The sequence below is a fragment of the Dipodomys merriami genome, unplaced genomic scaffold (assembly GCF_024711535.1).
Source record: "Dipodomys merriami isolate MVZ:Mamm:240054 unplaced genomic scaffold, mDipMer1.0.p SCAF_70, whole genome shotgun sequence".
Classification (NCBI taxonomy): domain Eukaryota; kingdom Metazoa; phylum Chordata; class Mammalia; order Rodentia; family Heteromyidae; genus Dipodomys; species Dipodomys merriami.
The window spans coordinates 6095984-6120345 of record NW_027206291.1 but is presented as its reverse complement, the minus strand read 5'-3'; the positions used below and the strand labels follow the sequence as shown (position 1 = coordinate 6120345).

Sequence of the window (24362 nt, the reverse complement as noted above, 5' to 3'; positions counted from 1 at the left end):
TAAATATGGTAGTCCTTACAATATAGTTGTGGGGCTCTAAATGAGGAATAAGGCTCTGCTCAGAAGCACATAATTAAATGGAAGAAAAGCAGACAAAGCATAGTGACTTTTTTACCTTTATTTATAAAGACGACAACTAACAAAGATGTGAATACACATTCCAAGGAGTGCATTAAAACAACAACAGAACTGGGGAAAACAATGGACCTTGTCTGTGTAGCCAACTCAAACACTTCAAAGACAGGAAGAGATCTTGAGCTGGAGGACCCCAGTCCACACAAGGTAGAAAGTGCATTGCTGCTTTCAGTCTTCAGCATCATCAAACTGTCCTGTTTCAAAGACCATTTTTGAATAATGGGGTATCAGTGGAGGTGGGTGGTGCCAACTGGGATCATAGACCATGTCTCCTTGTGGGGCACAGCGCACCCATGGTTTGATCTCTTGAGAAATGCTCCCCTGGATATCATCAGCATCTGCAGGCAATTTCAAAAGAAAGGTTGAAGGAAGGATAGAAGATGAACAGGTTGCTTAAAAAAAAAAAGCTAGGGGGCAAAACTTTTGTGTAATGACACGTGCTGTGTATGACTGTAGATACATATTCACAAATTGCAGACATGATTACTCTGAATCACCTGTTTGTGGTTCTCAGCAGTGAGGAAGCAAGTGGATGTCAGAGCACCTATATCTGCAGCCTCTCAGCTCAAAGGTTTTTAGAGGAGTAAAATTGTTTTTCATGTAGTATATTGTGGAGTCAATTTTTTTAAATCTTCAATATGAAAAAGAAGCTATCATAGATACTTCAGACCTGGGATGAGTATGAGGGTGAGTTCATACACATGGCTCCCTCTTCCAAATTATTTGCCTTCAGGACTTGTCTGAGAAGCTCTGGCTCAGGACCCCAGAAATTCCATACCTACCATAAGGATTCCCTTGATCTGCTTTCAACTCCAAGTCCCAGTCTTCATTAAAAAGATCAGCAGTCTGTTCCCTGGGTGGACAGCGTGTTTCTTCTGATAGCTCCCAGGCCTTCAGTTCCCCATCAGCCTCCTCAGCAAAGCCTTCCTCTCCACAGTGTGTGCCCTTGCCATGGGTACAAATATCACTATGGGTGCTTTGGGCTCCACTGGCTAAGAAATCAACAGGAGGAAGGTCTTAAAACTGATAAAGCAGTAAAGGCCTGCTCTGTGCTTGGAAAACATTTGGTTGACTTGCTAGGGAGATAATTTAAAACAAGTATACAGAGTGTGTGAGTTACCTGAGCACTTAAGAAAATGTTTGGTTTATGTTTTTAGAAGTAGATAATTTTTCAGTAAGATACTTTGTCTTAAACAAGGCCACAAATTGCCAGGTCCTAATAGTTCAACAGCAAGCCAAGTATGGCTGACATTTTTAGGTGGTTTACACATCACTGTGCCCAAGGGCCTCTGACAGATGTTAGACTTTTACAATCCAGGCCTGTGTTGCATTTTGCTCTTCAGTTCTTCCCTTTGAAGGCTTCTAAGAACATGAGAGGTAAGTGCAGATGAAATGAATGGTTTTGCAGAGAAAAGGGCAGGGCCCATCCAATCACAATGGGCAGCCTCCATGTTCCTCCCATCTCAACATTGGGAAAGCCAGAAGGCACACTGCCAAAAGATCTTTCAATGGAAGAAAGCCTAGGAAGGATAATGGACATCCGAGCAGAGTGCTATGTGATACCAGTTGGGAGGTAGGAAAGGAATCAGTTGTTAAACATCTAACACTATACTAACAATAGCGATAAGCAATGAACTAACAGTTTTAGAGTATAGGGATAGATTCTGTTTCTGCTTAGGTTCTGGTCTGTCAGTTACTAAATATGTAACTCAGTTGAAATTTACTTAACCTATTCCTCAATAACTGAAACACAGAATTACCTTATGATTCAGCAGTTCCACTCCTAAATAAAGAACTAAAAGCAGTATTAAGCAAAACAAGGATGTTCATGGAAACACTATTCAGTCACCAAAAGGCAGACCATATTGAATGTCCATCAGTGGAGGAATGATTGATGAAATTTGCTACATCCAATGGATTTGTCAGACAAAAAAGAATGAAATGCTGATTTACCCTGCAACATGAATGAACCTTGAAAATACGCTGAGTCAAAAGAAGCTGAACTATTTACAGTTAACTAGGCAGAACAGGTAAATTAAGCGACAGAAGGAGATTACTGGTTATGGTTCAAGAAGGGGATGACTACTTAATAGGTACAGGATTTCCTTTGGGTGATGAAAGCATTCTAAAACTAGGTAGTGGTGATAGTTTTGTACACAGTGTCATTGTGCTAATGTGCCATAAAATGACATGCTTTAAAATAGCCAAGCGGCAAATTTATGTGTCCTTTACCTCAACTGAAAAATGTTTTTTATTCTATGTCTCCATTTCTTCATCTGCAAAATGGATGCAGTGAAATTTAGATCAAAGGAAAAGGAAAAAGAAACACTTAGCAAGAGCTGTGGTTAACACACAATGAGTATGCAGTGTTAGCTGCACTGATTACCCATTCTAAACCAACACTGTCCAATACAGCTTTCTACAAGGACAATATTCTATATTCTGTGCTATTCAACATTATTAGCCACCCACAAAATGTGACCAGCAGCCAGGTGTGGTGGCTCACGCCTGTCATCCTAGCTACTCAGGAGGCTGAGATCTGAGGATTGTAGTTCAACACAAGCCTGGGCAGGAAAGTCCATGAGACTTTTATCTCCAATAAACCACCAGAAAACTGGAAGTGGCACTGTGGCTCAAGAGGTAGAGCACTAGCCTTGAGCTGAAGAGCTCAGGGACAGTGCCCAGGCCCAGAGTTCAAGCCCCACAACCGACCAAAAAAAAAAAAAAAGTGACCAGCATAACTACAGAGCTTAATTTCTCTTGAGTACAGAGCTTAAATTTACATAGCATCAGTGGCTTAGAGAGTAATGCATCAGACAGTTTTGGTCAAGATCCTCTCATTCAATCCTCAGAAAATCCCTAGGAAATAGGCATTATCAGCCGATTTAAAAGATAAAGGCAAATTGACAAAAATCAAGTCTGGACTCTGACTAAAAACAATTATGCCTAACTCCAAAGTCTCTACTCTTCACTGTTAAAAGCTGTTTCTCTCAATAGAAGGGGTGGATCTAGATTTAAGAAAAGTCTTGGACTTCCTCGAGGAAAATCCAGTAGAGCTTCTAAACAAGGGATCTGTTGAAGCACTGGACAGAGAGAACTCAGCATCAAGAGGCTGTCCAGAGAAAAAAAGGTGCCCAAGGACATAAGGATTCTCTTTTTGCCTCTCCCATCTCTTCCCAACCACCCAACTCACTAGTTACTTGCCTAGTTGATCCGTGGTGGTTTCATTCTCTCTCTTCTGACCACAATGGTAATCTGTGGCAAAGCCAGCCTGTGGAAGAAGAAATAATTACCAGCAACTTGGGTATCTGGAACATACTCAACAGAAAGCCATTGACCCATATCCATTATTCTTTTTTTTTTTTTTTTGGGTCCGGTTGTGGGGCCTGGGCACTGTCCCGCAGCTCTTCAGCTTAAGGCTAGCGCTCTACCACTTGAGCCATGGTGCCACTTCTGGCTTTTTTCTTTTTACTTATGTGGTGCTGAGGAATCGAACCCAGGACCTTAGGCATGCAAGGCAAACGCTCTACCACTGAGCCACCTTCTCAGCCCCCATATCCACTATTCTGTATGGCCCTTGATGGTGCAAAGCTGGGATCCTGCACCCCACATTTCTGCTTTGCCAGCAACAGTTCTCCATCAATGCAGAGAGAGTGCCTTCCTGTAGTGCCCAATGTAAGTCAGAAGCCAGCTTTACCAACATTTACACAGCCTTGTCACTGGGTCTTTTCAGAGATTTGAGTTACAGGACCTCTTTTCCAAGCTTAGAGATTCCAGTGCCAGCTAGGGCAGCACCCTATCCTCAAAGCCTGGAATTCCTGCACTGTGAAGCCTTTTGACTAAGCTTATAAAACTTAACCAGGCTGGGAAGGTGGCTCAGTGGTAGAGTGCTTGCCTTGCATGCATGAGGCCCTGGGTTCGATTCCTCAGCACCACATAAGCAGAAAAAAAAAGCTGGAAGTGGCACTGTGGCTCAAGTGGTAGAGTGCTAGCCTTGAGCTGAAGGGCTGAGGGACAGTGCCCAGGCCCAGAGTTCAGGCCCCACGATCCGACCAAAAAAAACCATCATCCATTTCTTTTCTCAGCTATAGAGTTGGTGCTGTTTCTCCAGTTAGTTGCTGGCTTTTTTTTTCTTTTGCCAGTTGTGGGGCATGAACTCTGGGCCTGGCCTCTGCGCTGTCCCTCAGCTCTTCAGCTCAAGGCTAGCTCTACCACATGAGCCACAGCACCACTTCCGGTTTTCTGGTGGTTTATTGGAGATCAGAGTCTCATGGACTTTCCCGCCTGAGCTGGCTTTGAACCTCGATCCTCAGATCTCAGCCTCCTGAATAGCTAGGTGACAGGTGTGAACCACCAGCATCTGGTTCATCATTTTATTTTTGACTTTAAAGTTGCTTATCTTTATATCTAGTCCACAACGAGCAAAGTCTGTCTCCTCACTAAATATGAGAGTGATGGGCCTTTAGTTGCTCTGCAAAGCTAAATGCTGAAGTACTTGCATACCCCATAGTCAACCATATACTTCTCTGCCCATTACTTAAACACCCTAAAGCCCTGTGGCCTCCAAGCCCTCTCCAATGCATGGAGAAATGTTCACCATTTACACATCAGTTTTTTGTCTGCCACCCTCTCTGGGGACCGGGAGTGCCGGCTCTGCCTTGCAGAGCGCTGGTAACCAAGCATTTAGGGAAGATGGGCAGCGGGGGACAGGAGTGTACTATGTCTTGGGTTTGCGCTCACCTGTTAAGAGGGAGTACGATCGTGTATGGAATAGAATGGAACCCACTGCTTTTCACAGTCTGCGCGAAGAAAGCATCAAGTTCACTGCGCTAATTAACACCGGTCACCGCGTCACCCCCTGTTGAGCTGCCCGCCGGAAGGCCCCGACCCCGCCCCCCCACACACACACACCTTGCCCGGCCTAACAGGGAAGAAGCACTGCGGGCCTCAAAGCCTCTGCAGCCGTCCCGCCACCGCCCGGCCCGAGGTGCCGTCCACGGGCTGGACGCGGGCCAGGCCGGGCCACTCCAACCTCGTCACCGGTCACGGACACCCGGCGCAGCCCTGCGCCGCGCGGCCACTGTCCCACGAGCCCCCGGCGACGTCGCTCCGCTCCGGGCGAGTGCCCTCCCCGAGGCGCCTCGGCCGGCCGGACAAGGCGACGCCCGGGCAGGCGGAGGGAAAGAAGTTTCTGGAAGCCCCACGTCAAGGGCGGCCTTGGGCTCCCACTACCCGCACAGCTGACCTCCGAGGCCCGTCCTCGCCTCCCAGGCTCCACCTGCTGTCCGCCGAGCCGCCGGTACTGCAGCCCTCCCTGCCCGCCCGCCCGCCCCGGGCCGGCAGCCGTTACCCGCCCGGGCACGCGCCCCATCAGCGCTGCGCGTTCCGGCGGCCCCCGCCCCGCCCCTTTCCGCGCCGGGCCTCCGGCGATGGCCGCACCCGGCCCCGCGGCGCTCACCTCCAGCCCGGGGAGAGACGCCCTCGCGCTGGGCAGCGGGGCGCCCGGAGGCGGCCCCGCGACTCTCGGCGCCAGGGTCCCGCTCGCTAGAGGATCCATGCCGGGCTCCCACCGCCCGGCGCCACGGACGCTGCTCGACCACGTGACGCGCGGGCCGGGCCGCCAGCTCACGCGGACAAACGGAGGGGCCAATCAGCGGGGGCGCTGGCGGGCTGGGGGCGGGGCCAGGAGGGGCGGGGCCTGAGGGGACCGGGGGGCGGGGTCAGAACACACACCCCCGCCCACCCGCCTCCGGACAGCCGGGGCCAGGGTACCCGAGACGCTCTGGCAGATCGCAGCCCGGCGTGAGACGGCAGGCGTCACCGCCCTCTTCCCGCCCCCGGCCGGGCTGGCGGAGCCTCAGCTCCAGCTCCTCAGGCTCCCTCCGGACCTGTCAGAGCCAGGGAAGCTCCGACCACAGTCGCCCTGCACCTGCCCTGGGCTTCCGAGAACGAAGGTGCAAGTGGACCGACAGTCTACCAGGCCCGTCGACTCCCGGAACGTGCTGGAAGCCGGGACAGAGGGTGAGAGCCAGTATGCAGTGGATGGAGGCCGGGGCCAGGGCGGGGAGGAGGAGGGGGCGGGGACGGCGCCGGCCCGATGGCAGAGGCCCCGGAGGGCGGAGGGCCTGCGCGGCCCCAGCCGAGCTCGGGTCGCCGCTGCCCATCCCGCACGGCCGCCGAGGCCTCGGAAGCTCCGGGAGAGCCTGGCTCCCTGCTCGGCCGCAGCCCTCACCTCCTCCCGGTGGCCGTGGAGAATCGGGTGGCGCCCCACGCCGGCAGCGGGTCCTCCCTCCGCGGACCGCGACCCGTTGGTGCCCACTCGGTTCCGCGGACCAGGCGCTGCCCAGGCGGTCTGCCGCTGGTGCCGTCCTGCGTGCGGTGGCCGCGCCCACCGAGACTGGAATGCCCGCCTGAGACTCCGCTTTCCTTTAGACGTGAAGTGCCACACGCCGCGGCAATTGTCACCTCAGAAGCCAGCGCCAGTCAGGTGCATTTTCATCACCCGCACTGGGAACCGATACAGGATGAGACCGCCAGCACGGGTCGCCACGAAGGGGCCTCCGCTCCTCTCCCTACCCTGTGGGTAACACATCTCTTTGCTAAAACAAGAATTCCAGGTAAGACTTAGAAAAGTGAACCCCTTAAGCAGCTTGTGAGGAAACAGGCAACATTCTCTTACAAGGAACGAGAAGCAAACAACACTCAGAGTCCAAAAGCACAAAATAACTATCTCCCTCTCACTTTATGCATCGGATTCAATAGGCACTGAATATGGTAGGCAAAAAAGTACTGAATTCATAGGCAAAAATGACTCGCCAAGTAAGGTTAGAAAAATTAGTTAACTTTGGCGGGGGGAACAATGTTATCTTCAATAAGAGGAAAAGTTTGTTTTTTTGGCGTATCGTGGGTTTTCAACTTTGGGTCTGGGAGCTATCCCTGGGGTTTTCAGTTCAAGGCCAGCCCTCTACCACCTGAACCACAGTGCTGGTGGTTAATTAGGGATAAGTCTCACGGACTTTGCTGCCTGACAGTGGAGCCTGGCAGGAAAATTTTGGGGGGAGCTTTAAAAAAATTTTTTTTGTCATGGGGCATGAACTCAGGTCCTGTGTAAAAGGAAGAATTTTGAAAGCCTTAAAAAAAATAAACACATTAAGCAGGTGTCAGTGGTTCACACCTGTCAGCTACTCAGGAGGCTGAGATCTAAGGATCTCGGTTAAAAGCCAGCCTGAGAAGTAAAGTCCATGAGACTCTTATCTCCAATAAACCACCAGAAAACTGGAAGTGGCACTTAGGCTCAAGTGGAAGAGCACCCACCTTGAGCTGAAGAGCTGAGGGATAGTGCCCAGGCCCAGTGTACAAAGCCCCACAACTGACAACAACACATTAAACAGACATCAAACACATAAAAATGCTCTGGACATCAAAAACACCACAAAAGAGATTCAGGGATTGAAATTATTTGCAACAAGTGAGAGACAGACAAAAAATTAATGATATATCATTTTTTTTACTTATTAACATGGCTAAAATAAAAAATGACAGTGCAGGCAAAGGTGTTGTCACTTTCTTATAAAGCTTGGAAGAAGGAACAAATCAGCAATATGTATCAATAGTCTCTTTCATATCCTTTGACTCAGTGAATATACTGTCTCCTACTTGCCATGAATGTGACCAAAGATTGACAAGAATCATAAATACCTAGGTATAAACAGGAAAAATTAAAAAATGACAAGGTCTAACCATAGGGTATGAGTACATTAAGTTAATGACTCATTTTTATGATAGAATGTTATGCTTTAACACTTTAATGTCAGCAAATATATTTATAAAAGTAAAAAAATCAGAGCTGGGCACTGGTGACTCATGCCTGTAATCCTAGCTACTAAGGAGGCTGAGATCTGAGGATCGCCATTCAAAGCCAGCCCGGAAAAGTCTGTGAGACTCGTCACCAGAAAAGTCTGTGAGACTCTTATCACCAATAAACCATTAGAAAACCAGAAGTGGTGCTGTGGCTCAAGTGGTATAGTGCTCACCTTGAGCTGAAAAGCTCAAGGACAGTGTCCAAGCCCAGAGTTCAAGCCCCATGACCAACAAAAGAAAAAAAAAGTAAAAAAAATCACTGATAACTTTTCCTAGTGACATCATAATGTTAAGGACATATTTCAAATAATACTCTCTCCTGCTTCCAGAATGACTTGCTCCAGTACACCATTCTTTCCTCCCCACTAAGGCCCTACTGCACAGCTTTGACCCATCCTGTTCTTGTGTTATTGCTGGACCTGACAATGTGCAGACCTTAAGACTGACATTTATTTATTTATTTATTTATTTATTTTTGGGGTCCGGTCATGGGGCCTGAACCCTGGGCCTGGGCGCTGTCCCTCAGCTCTTCAGCTCAAGGCTAGCACTCTACCACTTGAGCCAGAGTGCTACTTCTGACTTTTTTTTTCTGCTTATGTGGTGCTGAGGAATCGAACGTAGGGCCTCGTGCATGCAAGGCAAGCACTCTACCACTGAGCCACTTTCCCAGCCCCAAGACTGACATTTTTATACTGTCTTTGTTGTTGTTTTGTTTTTTTTGGGGGGGGTCCAGTCGTGGGGCCTGAACTCTGGGCCTGGACGCTGTCCCTCAAGGCTAGCGCTCTACCACTTGAGCCACAGCACCACTTCCAGCTTTTTTCTTTTTGCTTATGTGGTGCTGAGGAATCGAACCCAGGGCCTCAGGCATGCAAGGCAAGCACTCTACCACTGAGCCACCTTCCTAACCCAAACATTGTGATTATTATTATTTTTTTGGTTGGTCGTGGGGCCTGAACTCTGGGCCTCGGCGCTGTAGTTCAGCTCTTCAGCTCAAGGCAAGTGCTCTACCACTGAGCCACCTTCCCAGCCTTACTGTCTTTTGGGGTTTTTTTGTCGGTCATGGGGCTTGAACTCTGGGCTTGGGTGCTATCCCTCAGCTGTTCAGCCCAAGGCGAGCTCTGTGGCTTGAGCCACAGCACCACTTCCAGTTTTTTAGTGGTTTATTGGAGATAAGAGTCTCATGGACTTTCCTGCCCCGGCTGGCTTTGAACCATGAACCTCCATCTCAGCCTCCTGAGTAGCTAGGATTGCAGATGTGCCACTGGATGCCCAGCTGTATACTGTCTTAATCTTCTTAAAAGAATAACATTCACTGATACCCAGGTGCTTCCTTCCCTGCTGATCACAGTAACAACTTTTTTTTTCCAGTCCTGAACTACATCCCCACATCCTCCCTTTGTTCCCGCACAAAATGAGTACTACACATATTTTTCTTTTTTTTAATTTTCTTAGAACATTTGTCTTTGTTTTACCAGTCTGCAGCTGGAACTCAAGTCTCTGAGCACGGTCCCTGCGTGTCTTTGAACTCAAGACAAGTGCTCTATGACTTGAACCACAGAACCATTTCTGGCTTTTTCTGAGTATGCAGTTTACTGGAGATAAGAGTCTCTCATGACTTTCCTGCCTGGGCTGACTTTGAGCTGAGATCCTCAGATCTCAGCCTCCTGAGTAGCTAGGATTACAGGCATGTGCCACTAGTGCCTGGCCTCAGAACAGGTTTTAAAATTTTGTTTTTACTGTTATTATAAAGGTGATATAGCCAGGTGTTGGTGGCTCATACCCGTAATCCTAGCTACTCAGGAGGCCAGGTTGGGCAGAAAAGTCTGTGAGATACTTATCTCCAATAAACCACTCAGCAAACTGGAAGAGGTGATGTGGCTCAAGTGGTAGAGCGCTAGCTTTGAGCTTAAGAGCTGAGGGACAGTGCCTAGACCCAGAGTTCAAGCCCCATTACAGACAAAAATAAAAATAAAAAAATAAAGGTTATGTATAGAGCGATTACAGTTACATAATTCAGGTAAAGAGTGCATTTCTTTTTGGACAATGTCACCCTTTTTCTCACTCGCTAAACATTTCTTTTTTTACTTTGTTTTTAATTGTATATGCCTTGGAATAAATATTATTAGATAATGCAATTGTATAAGATGTTCCAAGTGCCACGCACCAATGGCACACATCTGTAATCCTAGCTACTCAGGAGGCTGAGATCTGAGGATCATGGTTCAAAGCTAGCCCTGGCAGGAAAGTCTGTGAGACTCTTAATCCAATTAACCACTAGAAAACAGGAAGTGGTACTGTGGCTCAAATGGTAGAGTGCTTGCCTTGAGCTGAGGAGCTCAGGGACAGTGCCCAGGCCAGAGTTCAAGCCCTACAGCTGACAAAAAAAAAAAAAAAGCGCTTGGCACTGGTGGCTCATTCCTGTGATCCTAGCTACTTGGAGCTATCCTGGGCAGGAAAGTCTATGAGACTCATCTCCACTAAACTACAAAAAAGAAGTGGAGCTGTGGCTTAAGTAGTAGATTGCTATACCATTGAGGAAAAAAGCTCAGGGACAGCCCACAGACCCTGAGTACAAGCTCTACAGCGCGCACACACACACACACACACACACACACACACACACACACACACACACACACACACACACACACACACACACACACACACACACACACACACACACACACACACACTGAAAGAAAGTTTTCAAATTAAACAGCCTAACTTGATAATTTAAAGGAACTAGAAAATTAATTCAAAGCTAGTAGAAGGGAAGGCATAATAAAGATCAGAACATAAATCAGTCCAATAAAGCATAGAAAAAAAGTTAACTCAATGGAACAGTTTTTCTTTAAAAAGATCAACGAAATTAACAAATATTCACTAATTATGAAAAATGGAAAGACAAATGCAAAATCTACCAACACTAAACCATAAGGAAATACAAAATTTGAATAAATATATCACCAGTGAAGAGATTGAACCTGTAATCAGAAACCTCTACCAAAAGATGGGTGAACCATCCTGCAATCCTAGCTACTTAGGAGATCAGGGGATCATGGTTCAAGGCCAACCTGGGCATAATAGAGGCTCCTTCTTAACCAATGGCTGGCCATGGTGCTATGTACCTGTTAACTTAAGTAGGAATAAGCATAATGGCTGCCATCCCCAAACAACACAGAGTAGCGCAAGTAGGCAGATTACAGCTTAGGGGGTCCCACCAAACGTACAGCAAAATACTACCTTGAAAAATGGCCAAAGCAAAAAAGCTAGGGGCATGGCTCAAAAGCACCTGCCTAACAAGTTCAAGGCTTGGAGTTCAATCGCCAGTACTATCGAACCAAACCATACCATCTACTAACAAGAAAAGCCCTGTAACGACGATGACATATGAAAAAGAACCAACTCTTCTCAAGCTCTTCTGAAATACTGAAGAGGGAAAATTTCTTACTGTAATCTAGGGATTGTACCCTAATGCCAGAGCCGATAAAAACTGCAAGAAAATTACAGAAACTTGCCCTTCTGAACAAGGATGAAAAAAAGTCAGCAGAATACTAGTCAATGGAATCAGCAATATGCTGAAAGAATGATAAACCATGACCACGTAGGATTTATTTCTGGAATGCAAGAATAGTTCGATGTACAAGTAAATTTATCAACACAATACATTCCATTAATAGGAAGTAAAAAAGGGTACAATAATTTCAATTAGAAAAAACATTTGACAAAAGCAAACATCTTTTCATGATAAAAGTACACTACAAGCAATAAATTAAGAAAACCACTTTGAAACAATAGAAAACGGGAAAAATCACAGTCAACATGACACGCATTGTGAAAGACTGAGTTTTTCTTGTAAGAAAGGACGATGTGGACGTTCTTCGTATTTGTTAAATACAGCTTTGGAGGCTGACTAGGGAGCACTCAGGTAAAAAAGAAAGAAGATCCAAATCCAAAGAAGATCCACAACACCCGTGTGGCTGGCCTGTGGAATCAGCGACCCTAGTGTGGACGTGAGGCCACGTGAGCAGAGCGGAGACCACCCTAGTGAGACCACGTGAGCAGAGCGGAGACCACCTTGCTGCCGCTGGCGCACCGACTTGGATGATAGGCGGTCACACCGCACCAAGTGTGTGGGAAGCGCCGAGAGCTGGGCGCTTGGGGGGGGGGGGGGAGGGAGGATCCTGGGACCCAGACGGGACCCGGGGTGTGGGCGGTCCTGGGACCCAGGGACCTCTCGGACCGAGTGGCCGGTTAGGGCTGGGGATAGTGTGAGGAGGCAGGCCCCATCCCTCCAGCCTCGGACCTCCGAGTTCGCCGCTCTCGCGGGCGTTGTGCTCCTCCCGTCCTGGGCTCGGCTCCGTAGGCTGGGCGAGCTCGGTGGGTTTCTAGCGGAACCGCCGGGGTTTGGTGTCTTCTTTCTTCCCCACCGCTCCCGCACGCGGTGCCCGCGCCCCAGCCGGCAGCTGGGCGGACGCGCTGACCTCAGGCCCGAGAGACGCAAGTGAACCGCGGAGCCCACGTCCCGCGGGGACAGGACGGGCGGGAGCGCTGGGGAGAGGCGACGTCGGGGCTGGGTCCGCGCTTGGGGACGCGGGTGGCCGGCGGGGCCTGGCGAGGCCGGCGCCGTTGGGCCGCCGCCCGCCCGCGCGCGCCGACAGTTGCCCCCGCCGCCGGGCTCCTGGCGCGAGCGGCGCCGGCCGGGCGTCGGTTGCGGAGCCAGCGTCGGTGCCTTGCCGGGCGCCCTCGACTGGCGGCACGCGTGCGGGCGCCGTCGGGGCCGGGAGATGAGCCGCAGGTCGTCCAAGGTGGCGCCACGGGAGCCACCCGAGGCGGCGGCGGGGTCGGAGGCGGGGTCGGAGCCGGAGGAGGGCGGGCGGCCCACGTCGCCGCCGACGACCCCGGCGCGCAGGCCCGCGGAGGAGCGAGAGCGCCGGGCGCCGGCGCCGGAGGCCCTGGGGCCGCCGTCGGAGCGGCCGCAGCCGCTGGGGCAGGAGGCACCCGCCGAGCGCGAGGCGCCGCGCCGCCGCCGCTGCCACACGAGCTGCGTGGAGCGGCCGCTCTCGCGCTCGTTCGGCCGGCTGGGCCGCGCCGTGGCCACGCACCCCTGGGCCTTCCTGCTGGCGCCCATGGCACTGACGGCCGCGCTGGGCTCGGGCTTCGCCTTCCTGCCCGAAGAGGAGGAGAATCTGGAGGAGCAGTACACGCCGGTGGGCGGCCCCGCCAAGGCCGAACGGCGCTTCGTGCAGGCCCACTTCTCCACCGACGACGCGCGGCGCTTCTCCGCCTCCCGCATGAGCACTGAGACCAACTTCGCCTCGGTGCTGGTGGTGAGCGACGCGGACTCGCTGCTGGACGCCGAGGTCTTCGCGGAGGTGAGCCGGCTGGACCAGGCTGTGCGTGGCCTGCGGGCGGCAGTGGAGAACGGCTCCCAGGTCCGCTACCACGAGGTGTGCGCCAAGTTCAAGGCCGGTTGCGTTCCGCCCAACCCGCTGCTGTACCTGTGGCAGCGGAACCCCGCTCTGGACCTGGGCCGCGTCACCTTCCCCGTCCTCGACCTCTCAGGCCACCCCATCTTCCTGGCTGGCTTCTTTGGAGGCAACACCCTGGGCGAGTGGCTGGGCCCGAGCCGGCGGCTGGTGGCATCCAAGGCCATGCACCTACTGTACTTCCTGCAGACCGAGGAGCCCGAGCAGAACCAGCGCAGCAAGGCCTGGCTGGTGCACTTCCTTGATCAGTTTGACGACCTCCAGAGCAGACTGGCCTTGCAGACAATTAAGGTGCATGCGGGGTCAGGCTCGGGGGCGACCGCGGGGTACTGGAGGTGGGGGGCCGCGAGGACAAGGTGCCACGGGACAGGGGACCAGGGCGCCCTAACTACTTGACGGCACCTGGCACGAGCCGCCGTTCGCGTGGTGCTTGGCAGTCGGCCCACCTTTCTACAACGGACGGGGACTGTGTCACGAAGCCGCTGCGCAAACCCAAACCTGCGACGTAGACATCCGTGCAGAGCGGCTCCTTGCTGAAGCAGGATTTGATTTCTAACCAAGTGGCTCTGAAATGGCCGAGCCCTGCCACCAACCCACCCGACACAGACCCCAGGCAGCCGGGCCAGGCCAGTTATAGGCAGGCCCTGTGTAGTGTGAGACACAACACCTGCTAAGAAATTGCCTCGCACGCAGGAGGCCCTGGTTCGATTCCTCAGCACCACATAAGCAGGAAGTTGCGCCGTGGCTCAAGTGGTAGAGTGCTCTCCTTGAGCTGAAGAGCTGACAGTGCCCAGGCTCAGAGTTCAGGCCCCACAACTGACAAAAAAAATTTTGGAGCTAGCAACACTATTAATAGTCATAAATAAACCTGAGGAATGCAAGAGCTACTGCAAAAAGTCCATGGAGGAGACCAGGCCATCGTGAAATGATATTTATGCAATTAAAATACTAAAATGTCAATCAGTTAAAAATTTAGGAAAGCCACGAGTTCCACAGTTATTAATTTTCAGTTTCATGTAAAATCTAATTCTGGTGTGTTAATTTTCAACTTTTGGTTTTGAAAGAACTTTCAAAGTACAGCACAGATTTTGTGAGAAGAAGCAGACCTACATACTTTTCTCTGTTCCAAAATTCCACAAGTCTTGATATTCCTTTTTTTTTTTTTTTTTGTCAGTTTTGGGGCCTGAACTCTGGGCCTGGGCACTGTCCCTCAGCTCTTCAGATCAAGGCTAGTGCTCTACCGTTTGAGCTACAGCACCACTTCTGGCTTTTTCTGTTTATATGGTGCTGAGGAATTGAACCCAGGGCCTCATGCATACAAGGCAAGCATTCTACAACTGAGCCACCTTCCCAACCCCGATATTTCATTTTTTTAACATGTTTCTGTTGATAAGTTGAAGTGTTTCAAGACAATGTGTAACATAACAATTACTGGAATTGAAAACTATTTTCCTAACTTTGTTTGTTGCAGGTGGTCTACTTTACATCACTTTCCAGACAGCTGGAATTTGAGGCAACTTCTATGACAGTGATCCCCTTGTTTCACATGGCATATGTTTTAATCATACTGTTTGCAATCATATCATGTTTCAGGTAAGAGTTTCACATTTTCACTTGTTCTTTTTTTTTTTTTTGGGGGGGGGGTCCGGTTGTGGGGCCTGAACTCTGGGCCTGGGTGCTGTCCCTCAGCTCTTCAGCTCAAGGCTAGCGCTCTACCACTTGAGCCACAGCTCCACTTCTGGCTTTTTTCTTTTTGCTTATGTGGTGCTGAGGAATTGAACCCAGGGCCTCAGGCATGCAAGGCAAGCGCTCTACCACTGAGCCACCTTCCCAGCCCCTCACATTTTCACTTCTTATGGTGCCAAAAAATTGTGATAGACTGTAGGTGAGTACAAATTGTGTTTAATATGCATATATGTACATAATACATATACATAACTCTTAAGTATAATGTAATTAATAGATTATAAGTATAATGTAATTAACATTATACTTTTTTTTTTTTTTTTGGTCATGGGGCTTGAACTCTGGGCCTGGGTGCTGTCTGTCCTTGCCCTCTTCAGCTCAAAGTGAGTCAAGGTGAAATAAAGAGTCTCATGGACATTCCTGTCTTTGAACTGCAATCCTCAGATCTCAGCCTCCTGAGTAGGATGACAGGCGTGAGTCGCTGGTGCCTGGCTAGCACATTATACTTTTTAAGTATAAATTCAGTGCTTTCATGCCTACACTGTTGTGAAGCTATATAACTGTTTTAACCCTCAAAATCCTCTCCCTCAGTCCTAGTGAAGCTTTCATCAATTTCTTTTTACTTTTTTCCAGTCCTGGGGCTTGAACTCAGGGCCTGGACACTGCCCCTGAACTTCTTTTGCTCAAGACTAGCGCTCTACCACTTGAGCCACAGTGCCACTTCTGGCTTTTTTTGTTTATATGGTACTGAAGAATCAAACCCAGGGTTTCATGTATGCTAGGCAAACACTCTACCACTGAGCCCCCTTCCCAGCCCCTTTAATCAATTTCTATCCATATTTACTTACCTATTCTAGAAACTTGTCCTTTTGTAGCTAGCTTAATCCACTCAGCATGCTTTCAGTATCCATGTTGGAACATGTATCAGAGCTTCATTCCTTCTTATGTCTGACTAGTATTGAGTGCTCATATTTTGTTCTTTTTCTAAATTATTTTTTGTCCAGTTAGGGCTTCTTGCAACTCCATATGATTTTGAGTGCTGACTCTTTCATTTCATTTTTTTTTTGGTGGGCGGGAGAATGGTAGACGATGTTATTTGCCTTTCCAGGCCTTGATCTTCCTCAGATAGAATTACAGCTTCTTGCCTTCTAGCATCGCCATCTGCTGGGCCACACTGGCTTGATTTTGGCATTCTTTTCCCTGTCATCGTATTTCTTGTGAATTTTCTTGGATTGCTTTTGTTTAAAATCTCTTCCTCTTATCGCGGTTCAAAGCCAACCCCGGGCAGGAGAGACCGTGAGACTCGTATCTCCAATAAACCACCAGAAAACCGGAAGTGGCGCTGTAGCTCAAGTGGTAGAGCGTTAGCCTTGAGCTGAAGAGCTGAGGGACAGCGCCCAGGCCCAGAGTTCAGGCCCCACAACCGACCAAAAAAAAAAAAAAAAAAAATCTCTTCCTCTTCAGGAGTCAGCTTGCCCCCTTCTTGCGGCCCAAGGGCCATGTATAGTAGGATTCATACCACAGCCAGTACAGTGTTCTGTCCATGAGCACAATGCAATTCTTCACCAGCAGCTTGTTACTGGATGCATTGCAGAGGACATCAGTGATCCTTGTTTTATACTCAGAGCCCCAGGGAAAGTTGCTCACATCTAGCCTCAGAGCACAGTATTTCTTGTTGTCACCTGTAACTCAGGCTGTATATATGCAATGTGGGCCAATCTTAGTGTTGGTGGCAGGGCATCCCAGCTTATATTTCCACTTCTTTGGTAGGGCTTCCTTTTGTCCCCGGTTTTGCGGTGCTTGTGCCAGTTATCTTGAGAGATGCCTGTATATGGAGCAGGGATGCAAGCTTGAGCCACTGGGACTTGGCCGAAGTTCACCCGCTTCAGTGACTTTCATTTCTGAATAAAAAGGCAGTTGGAATTTTGAGAGAGGGGTCAGAGACCAAGTTGAAAATGTAGATTATTTTGTGCAGGATTGCCCATTTTTAAGCAATAATAACTCTTCTTAACTAAAAGAGCTTTATGTTTATTTTGGTCTTCAGTTTCTTTCACTTTCTTGGTTGAATTCCTATATATTTTATTCTTTTAGAGTTATTTAGATGAAATTTCTTCTCTTTTGGATTGAACACATGTATAGAAATAAAACTAATATTTGTGCCTATAACCCTTGCTACTTAGAAAGCTGAGATCCTAGGATCATGGTTTAAAGCCAGTCTGAGCAGTAAAGTCCACAAGACTCTTTATCTTCCACTAACCACCAAATCACTAGAAGTGGAACTGTGGTTTGAGTGGAAGAAAAATAGCTCTGAATGAAAAAGCTAAAGGACAATGCCCAGGCCCTGAATTCAAGCTCCAGTACACACACACACACACACACACACACACACACACACACACACACACGCTCGCACGCACGCACGCACGCACGCACGCACGCACGCACGCGCGCTCATGCATACAAAAAAAGAAAAAAAAGAAAACAAATGCTGAAAAGATGTGGGGACAAGGGGGGGGGCTTTACATTTTTGTTGGGAATGTAAATCAGTTTGTCTACTGTGTAAATCAATAGAAGGCTCCTCAAAACTAAAACATTTAAAATTATAGTACTCTGTTGTATCAGCACAGAGTAGATTTTTCTGTACACTTGTGTTTATTGTGACATAATTGACAATGGTGAAGTTTAAAATAAGTCTGGGTACCTCTCAATAGCCGAGTGTATGAAGAAAATGTAATATACATACAAAAAATTATTATTTAGCCATAAAGAAGAATGAAATAATGACATTTGCAGGAAGATGAATAAAAATAGAGATCATCATGTTAAGCAAAATAAGTTAGACTCAAAAAGACAAATATTGCATGAATTCTCTGATACGCATAGTCTAGATTTAAAAAATGGCACAAACACAAATGAGGGGGTCCATTGTAAGGGAGAGTCATTGGGATGTGGGAGGGGGGAAAAAGAGGGAAAAGGACATTAAATGCATGTGGGAAAAAGCCTTAATGAAGCCCACTAAAAATAAATTGTAAGAAAGATGCTTAAAGGGAGATTGAGAAAGGTAGGGTAAAAAAGGGGTATATTCTGAGCATGTGCAGAAAGACAACAGTGAAACTTGGCATGCTGTGTGCTAATAAAATGTACAAGAAGAGATAAATAAAGTAGACTAGTTAAACAACAACATTTAACCAACCCAACATTTGGTATAGAGAAACAAAGAGGAGGTCAGATGGAAATAAACAGATATGAAAGGGGAGACATAATTATGATAATAATACTATGAACAATAATAATGCTGTGAACAACTGTATGCTAATAAACAATAACAGGTGAAATGCATAAATTGTTATAGACATAAACGTGATTTAAAATGAAGTGAAAATCTGAACAAGAGTAACAGACAAAAACTTTACATAACACAGTATACATTATACTAGCTTTGAACTGTAGGAGCTATATAATACTGTGATTATGGCTAAATAAGGATCACAGGTAGGGTAGAAAGATAACTGGATAAGAATGCGTCCCCAACTGTTTGTGTGCAACAAGGTTGGTCTGGTGTGATAGTGTTAAGAGGTGATGAAATTCTATGAAATGGGGCCTGCTTGTAAAATGGTTAGGTTTTTGGGTTGTAGCTTTCAGAAGGGATTAATATAGGTCTCATGGGACCTGGTTAGTTTCTGTGACAAGTTTGTTTTTTGTTTTTTTTTTTTAAGGAAATTTGGCTTCTGAGTCTTTTCCTGACTTGCTTGAGCGCTCTTTCCTCCTCCTTCTCTTCCTCCTCCTCCTCCTTCTCCTTCTCTTCCTTCCTTCTCCTCCTCCTCCTCTTCTTCCTCTTCCCCCTCCTCCTCCTCCTCCTTCTTCTTCTTCCTCTCTCTCTCTTTCTCTCTCTCTCTTTCTCTCTCTCTTCCTCCCCTACCATGATGTCATCTACTATGTTTCTTTACAAATTACCAGCCTCAGGGATTTTGCTAAGGAACAGAAAATGGATCAAGACACCCTCCATTACTGCTGCATTCCAACTCACATTCCTCTTTTTTTGGGGGGGGGGTCCGGTCGTGGGGCCTGAACTCTGGGCCTGGGCACTGTCCCTCAGCTCTTCAGCTCAAGGCTAAGGACTCTACCACTTGAGCCACAGCGCCACTTCCTGCTTTTTTCTTTTTGCTTATGTGGTGTTGAGAAATCAAACCCAGGGCCTCAGGCATGCAAGGCAAGCACTCTACCACTGAGCCACCTTCCCAGCCCACATTCCTCTTCTTATCAATATAAAGTTAATCAAATTAATCATCTGCAGAGTTTCAGTAAATCTTTATGATTCTGAAATATTAGTCTGTGGAGTAGTGCTTGGCTAGCTGCATAAGAACCATCTAGAAAGTTTAGTAAATACGCAGATTGCCTACTTTTCTGTCTCCCCTTCCTCCTCTTCTGCCGCCGCCTTCTCTTCCTCCTCCTTCTCTCTCTCTCTCTCTCTCTTTTTTTTTTTTTGTTGGTCCTGGGGCCTGAACTCTGGGCCTGAGTGCTGTCCCTCAGCTCTTCAGCTCAAGGATAGCACTCTACAGCTTGAGCCACAGGGCCGCTTCCAGCTTTTTCTGCTTATGTGGTGCTGAGGAATCAAACCCAGAGCCTCATGCATGCAAGGCAAGCACTCTACCACTTCCCAGCCTACCTCCTCCTCTTTCTTTTTAGACAGTTGGTATGGTATAGTGCTTGCAGGCTTCAAGATACCAGCAGACAAACAGACACACGTATACATTATTAGTCCAAAGGCTTATGACTGTAGGTATCCAAGTAAAGAATGGTATCAGCCGGGTGCTGGTGGCTCACGCCTGTAATCCTAGCTACTCAGGAGGCTGAGATCTGAGGATCGCAGTTCAAAGCCAGCCCGGGCAGGAGAGACCATGAGACTCCTATCTCCAATAAACCACCAGAAAACCGGAAGTGGCATTGTAGCTCAAGTGGTAGAGCGCTCGCCTTGAGCTGAAGAGCTGAGGGACAGCGCCCAGGCCCAGAGTTCAAGCCCCACGACCGACCAAAAAAAAAAAAAAAAAAAAAAAGAATGGTATCAATTGGTGGAATTTCAGTAGGTATGCCACCACCCCAGATTTTGTGATTATTTTCATTCCAAATTTACAGGTTGAACTGTATACGAACCAAAATGGGAGTTGCAGTTTTTGGAGTGTTTAATGTTGCCATGGCAGTGGTGAGTGGCTTTGGCCTGATGTTGCACATTGGTGTGCCATTTGTGATCATAGTTGCCAATTCCCCGTTTCTTATTCTAGGTGAGTAAATAAAATGTGAGGCTGTACGATGTATGTGAGTGTGGGGGAAGAGAGGTGCTGAGTAGATAAGGAAATACATTTTATGTAGGTAGCTGCATAGATCCAAAGGGAGCATGAATCTCAGATAGTAAATAGGAAAAATCAAGATGAATTATGTATCTTTAGAGTTGGAAAAAAATCTAGCATCATTTTTGGGCAGATAAATAGGGAATATGGATAGCAGTTGATATATATAAACCCAAAATATAAATTACTGAAAATATGAGAACAGTGTTTGACTTCTCAATCAAGGATGCAAGTTAAAAATGGAGAAATCAGGCTGGGAAGGTGGCTCACTGGTAGAGTGCTTGCCTTATATGCATGAGGCCCTGAGTTCGATTCCTCAGCACCACATAATCAGAAAAAGCCAGAAGTATATAATTTTTTTTTGTCAGTCGTGGGGCTTGAACTCTGGGCCTGGGTGCTGTCCCTCAGCTCTTCAGCTCAAGGCTAGAACTCTATTGCTTGAGCCACAGCACCACTTCTGGTTTTCTGAGTGGTTAATGGAGATGAGTCTCACATACTTTCCTGCCTGGGCTGGCTTTGAACCATGATACTCAGATCTCAGCCTCCTGAGTAGTTAGGATTACAGGTGTGAGCCATCAGTACCAGGCATATATGATTCTTAAAATTTTTAAAATTGTTATTATAAAGGTGATATGCACTGGGTTACAGTGACACAAATCAGGTAGAGTATATCTCTTTTTGGACAATGTCACCCTTTGGCCTTGCTCTCCTAGTTTTTCCCTCCCACCCTCACCTACAAGTTGCCTAGTTTATTTTCAACATAGTGTGTAGTGAATAAGTACCTCTGCTGCATTTGTTTACCCTTTGTCCCTCTATTTTGTTGCAAGGATTCTTAAGATTTATTTTGGTAGTGCTTCTGATTCAGGGGCACTCAGGGCTGGCAGCACAGCTCAGTTGCAGAGTACTTGCCTAGCATGTATGAAGACTTGGGTTTGACCCCTACCACTACAAAAAGTAAGAAGCAGGGTACTTACTAGCTTCTGGAGCAGTGAGCTGATACCTTATGTAACCTGCTAGATTGAAGTTTGAATAATCACATTCTAAGTTTCAGAAACAGGCCAGTAAGAAAACCATGTTTGTGAACATGCATGAGCTCTGTGTATGCTATAAACTATGTGATACCATTCAAATCTTACCACATAGATAGCCAGATACTAACTGTAAGTATATATATCCAGCTTATTTTAAGCAAGAGAATTTTGGCTGGATGTGTTTGTACATTAGCGTGAAAGAACTTCTGAACAAAAGTGATCTTTCATGGAATTTAGTGGAATCAATGATACATACTGCTAATACTGTTTCAACTAACCATCAGCCTGGTTTTCAGATCTAATTACTAAAACGTCTGAGGACTAGAGTATGTCTTGGTATGTGTAAAATTATAGGAGCATGTACAGAGCAAAGACTGACAACAGAGAAAGGAATGACAAATTCTGTTGTGAATCTAGAAGCAACCAGAGAGAACATTACAGGGAAGACAGTGTTCAAGCAGAGACTGGGGAAGACAAGTAAGGGCTTAACATAGAAAAATAAAATGGTCAATGTATTCACTTGATGTACATTAATATATATGATGAGTTTGTTTCTTATTTTCCCAGGAGTTGGGGTTGATGACATGTTTATCATGATTTCTGCCTGGCAGAAGACCAGCCTCCTGGTTACCGTAAGAGAACGGCTTTCCAGTGTGTATTCAAAGGTGGCCGTGTCCATTACAATTACCACCATCACCAATGTACTCGCCTTCTATACTGGTATAATGAGCTCTTTCAGGTCCGTACAGTACTTTTGCATCTATACAGGAACAACCCTAGTATTTTGTTATTGTTACAAAATCACCTGTTTTGGGGCAGTTATGGCTCTAGATGGAAGAAGAGAAGTAGGATGCTTGCACTGGGTGAAAAAGCCAGACCCCAAATATGCCTCACTCAAAAAGACCTGCTGTTTCCCACTTGGGTCTGTCCCTGATGAATATGGAGCTGATAACCATCCAATGAATTTGTTTTTTAGAGACTATTTTGGTCCTTTTCTCACAACCACCAAGTGCAAGCTTTTTGTAGTGTTGACATATATTTTGTACATCATAAGCAGCATATATGGGTGTTTCCATGTGCAAGAGGGTTTAGACCTTCGAAATCTGGCAAGCGATGATTCCTATATCATACCGTATTTTAACATAGAGCAAGATTATTTTTCAGAGTATGGTCCCAGGGTTATGGTTATTGTTACTGAAAGTATTAACTATTGGGATGAAGATGTAAGGCAAGAATTAGAAAAATGTCTGATAAAGTTTGAAGAAAATAGCTATGTAGATAAAAATCTCACAGAGTTTTGGTTGCGGCAATATGTAAAATATATGAAAAATAGCAGTCAGGATATTAATAATAAGAAAACTTTTATGGACAACCTTTCTGTTTTTTTAAGTACATTTCCAATTTTTACATATGATGTTAATGTTTCTTCATCAAATGAAATCACTTCTTCCCGGGGTTTCATTCAAGTTATGAGTGTTTCTTCCTCCAAAAGTAAGAAGCTAATGTTACTCCAATTACGAGACATAGCTGACAAGTGTAAAGTTCCCCTAATGGTGTACAACCAGGCATTCATATACTTTGATCAGTTTGCTGCCATACTAGAAAACACTGTTAGAAATGTCATAGTTGCATCAGTAGCTATGTTCATAGTTTCCCTACTGTTAATTCCTCATCCGGTGTGCTCCATATGGGTAACTTTTGCCATTGCTTCTGTGATTGTGGGAGTAACAGGTTTCATGGCATTCTGGAAAGTTAATCTTGATTCCATATCCATGATTAATCTTGTCATTTGTATAGGATTTTCTTTTGATTTTTCTGCACACATCTCCTATGCATTTGTTTCCAGTTCCAAGACCACAGTAAATGGAAAAGCAACTGATGCTTTGTATATGTTAGGTTATCCAGTGCTACAAAGTGCCATCTCAACAATAATAGGAGTGTGTGTTTTAGCTGCAGCTAAAGCGTACATCTTCAGGACATTCTTTAAGATTATGTTTCTTGTTATGCTATTTGGAGCTGCTCATGGTTTAATTTTTATTCCAGTATTCTTAACCTTTTTTTGATAATTTGTTTAATATGTCCATCAATAAATCAAAGACCAGTTATTGAATTGTTTATTGCTTGATTCAGTCTGGTTTAACAAAAAGGGGAGAGCACTGTGAGGAACAGAAAAAAAAAGAGACATGCAAATAAAAGAGGGACTGCTGGGGAAGAGAAAGGAGACTGATGAGAATGGGAAGGAGAAGGGTGGAGTAAGAAGGTAATAGATTATGTAATTGTAACCCCTCTGTACATCACCTTTATAATATCAATTAAAATTTTTTTAAAAGAAGGTAATGGAGGATACATCATAAACGTGTGAAAATTTCTCAATGAAAACCGTTACTCTGTACAATTGATATACACTGATAAAAAGAATAAACACACAATGTATAATAAAAAAGAAAATTTTTAAAGAGAATTGTTAATCTTTAAGACATGTTTCCATGACTCAGAAATCCTTCTACTTGTTTTAAAAAATATGCTCAAAAAATTGGTCTTACATTAAACTACCTTTACTAAATGAAAAAGTATTGTCATATTTATCATTTTCTCTTAGAGCCAGTATATGGTATAATTTTCCAGTTACTTTCTAATGATTGGGAATTTATTCCTAGAAATTCAAGTAATAGTATATGTCACTCATACTATAATAGAAGAATATTTTTAAGTATGCTTTCTACATGCATTATGATGTAAAAATACAACTTATTTATTTTCCCAGTTTGAGCTTTTCTAAAAAGTTCTTAAAATTTTTTTTGTCAGTTGTGGGGTTT

At 46.4% G+C, this 24362-nt stretch overlaps 2 protein-coding genes and 1 pseudogene across 6 annotated transcripts; 1 reads left to right on the top strand and 2 right to left on the bottom strand.

The window, feature by feature from the left end:
- Positions 1-108: 108 nt before the first annotated feature.
- On the bottom strand, positions 109-5721 carry Coprs (coordinator of PRMT5 and differentiation stimulator). Of its 5 annotated transcripts, none has more exons than XM_070007994.1 (4): positions 5594-5721; positions 4876-4934; positions 3340-3406; positions 455-473 (listed from the first exon to the last, which is right to left on the bottom strand). In XM_070007994.1, the coding sequence occupies exons 1-3, from the start codon at positions 5690-5692 to the stop codon at positions 3340-3342; spliced, it is 225 nt and encodes a 74-aa protein (XP_069864095.1). In that variant the 5' UTR covers positions 5693-5721; the 3' UTR covers positions 455-473. The 5 variants fall into 5 exon arrangements, 3 of the variants coding, with proteins under 3 accessions (XP_069864093.1, XP_069864095.1, XP_069864094.1); XR_011368893.1 differs by lacking the exons at positions 455-473; positions 5594-5721 and adding exons at positions 994-1080; positions 5381-5452; XR_011368892.1 differs by lacking the exons at positions 455-473; positions 5594-5721 and adding exons at positions 994-1080; positions 5047-5373.
- A 6990-nt stretch (positions 5722-12711) lies between these two features.
- Positions 12712-24077, top strand: LOC138817539 (patched domain-containing protein 3). Its single transcript, XM_070007991.1, has 4 exons — positions 12712-13775; positions 14956-15077; positions 20304-20449; positions 22114-24077. Exons 1-4 carry the CDS (start codon positions 12783-12785, stop codon positions 23607-23609), a joined length of 2757 nt encoding a protein of 918 aa, XP_069864092.1. The 5' UTR covers positions 12712-12782; the 3' UTR covers positions 23610-24077.
- Positions 16263-19176, bottom strand: LOC138817560 (small ribosomal subunit protein eS8-like; annotated as a pseudogene).
- Positions 24078-24362: the final 285 nt, after the last annotated feature.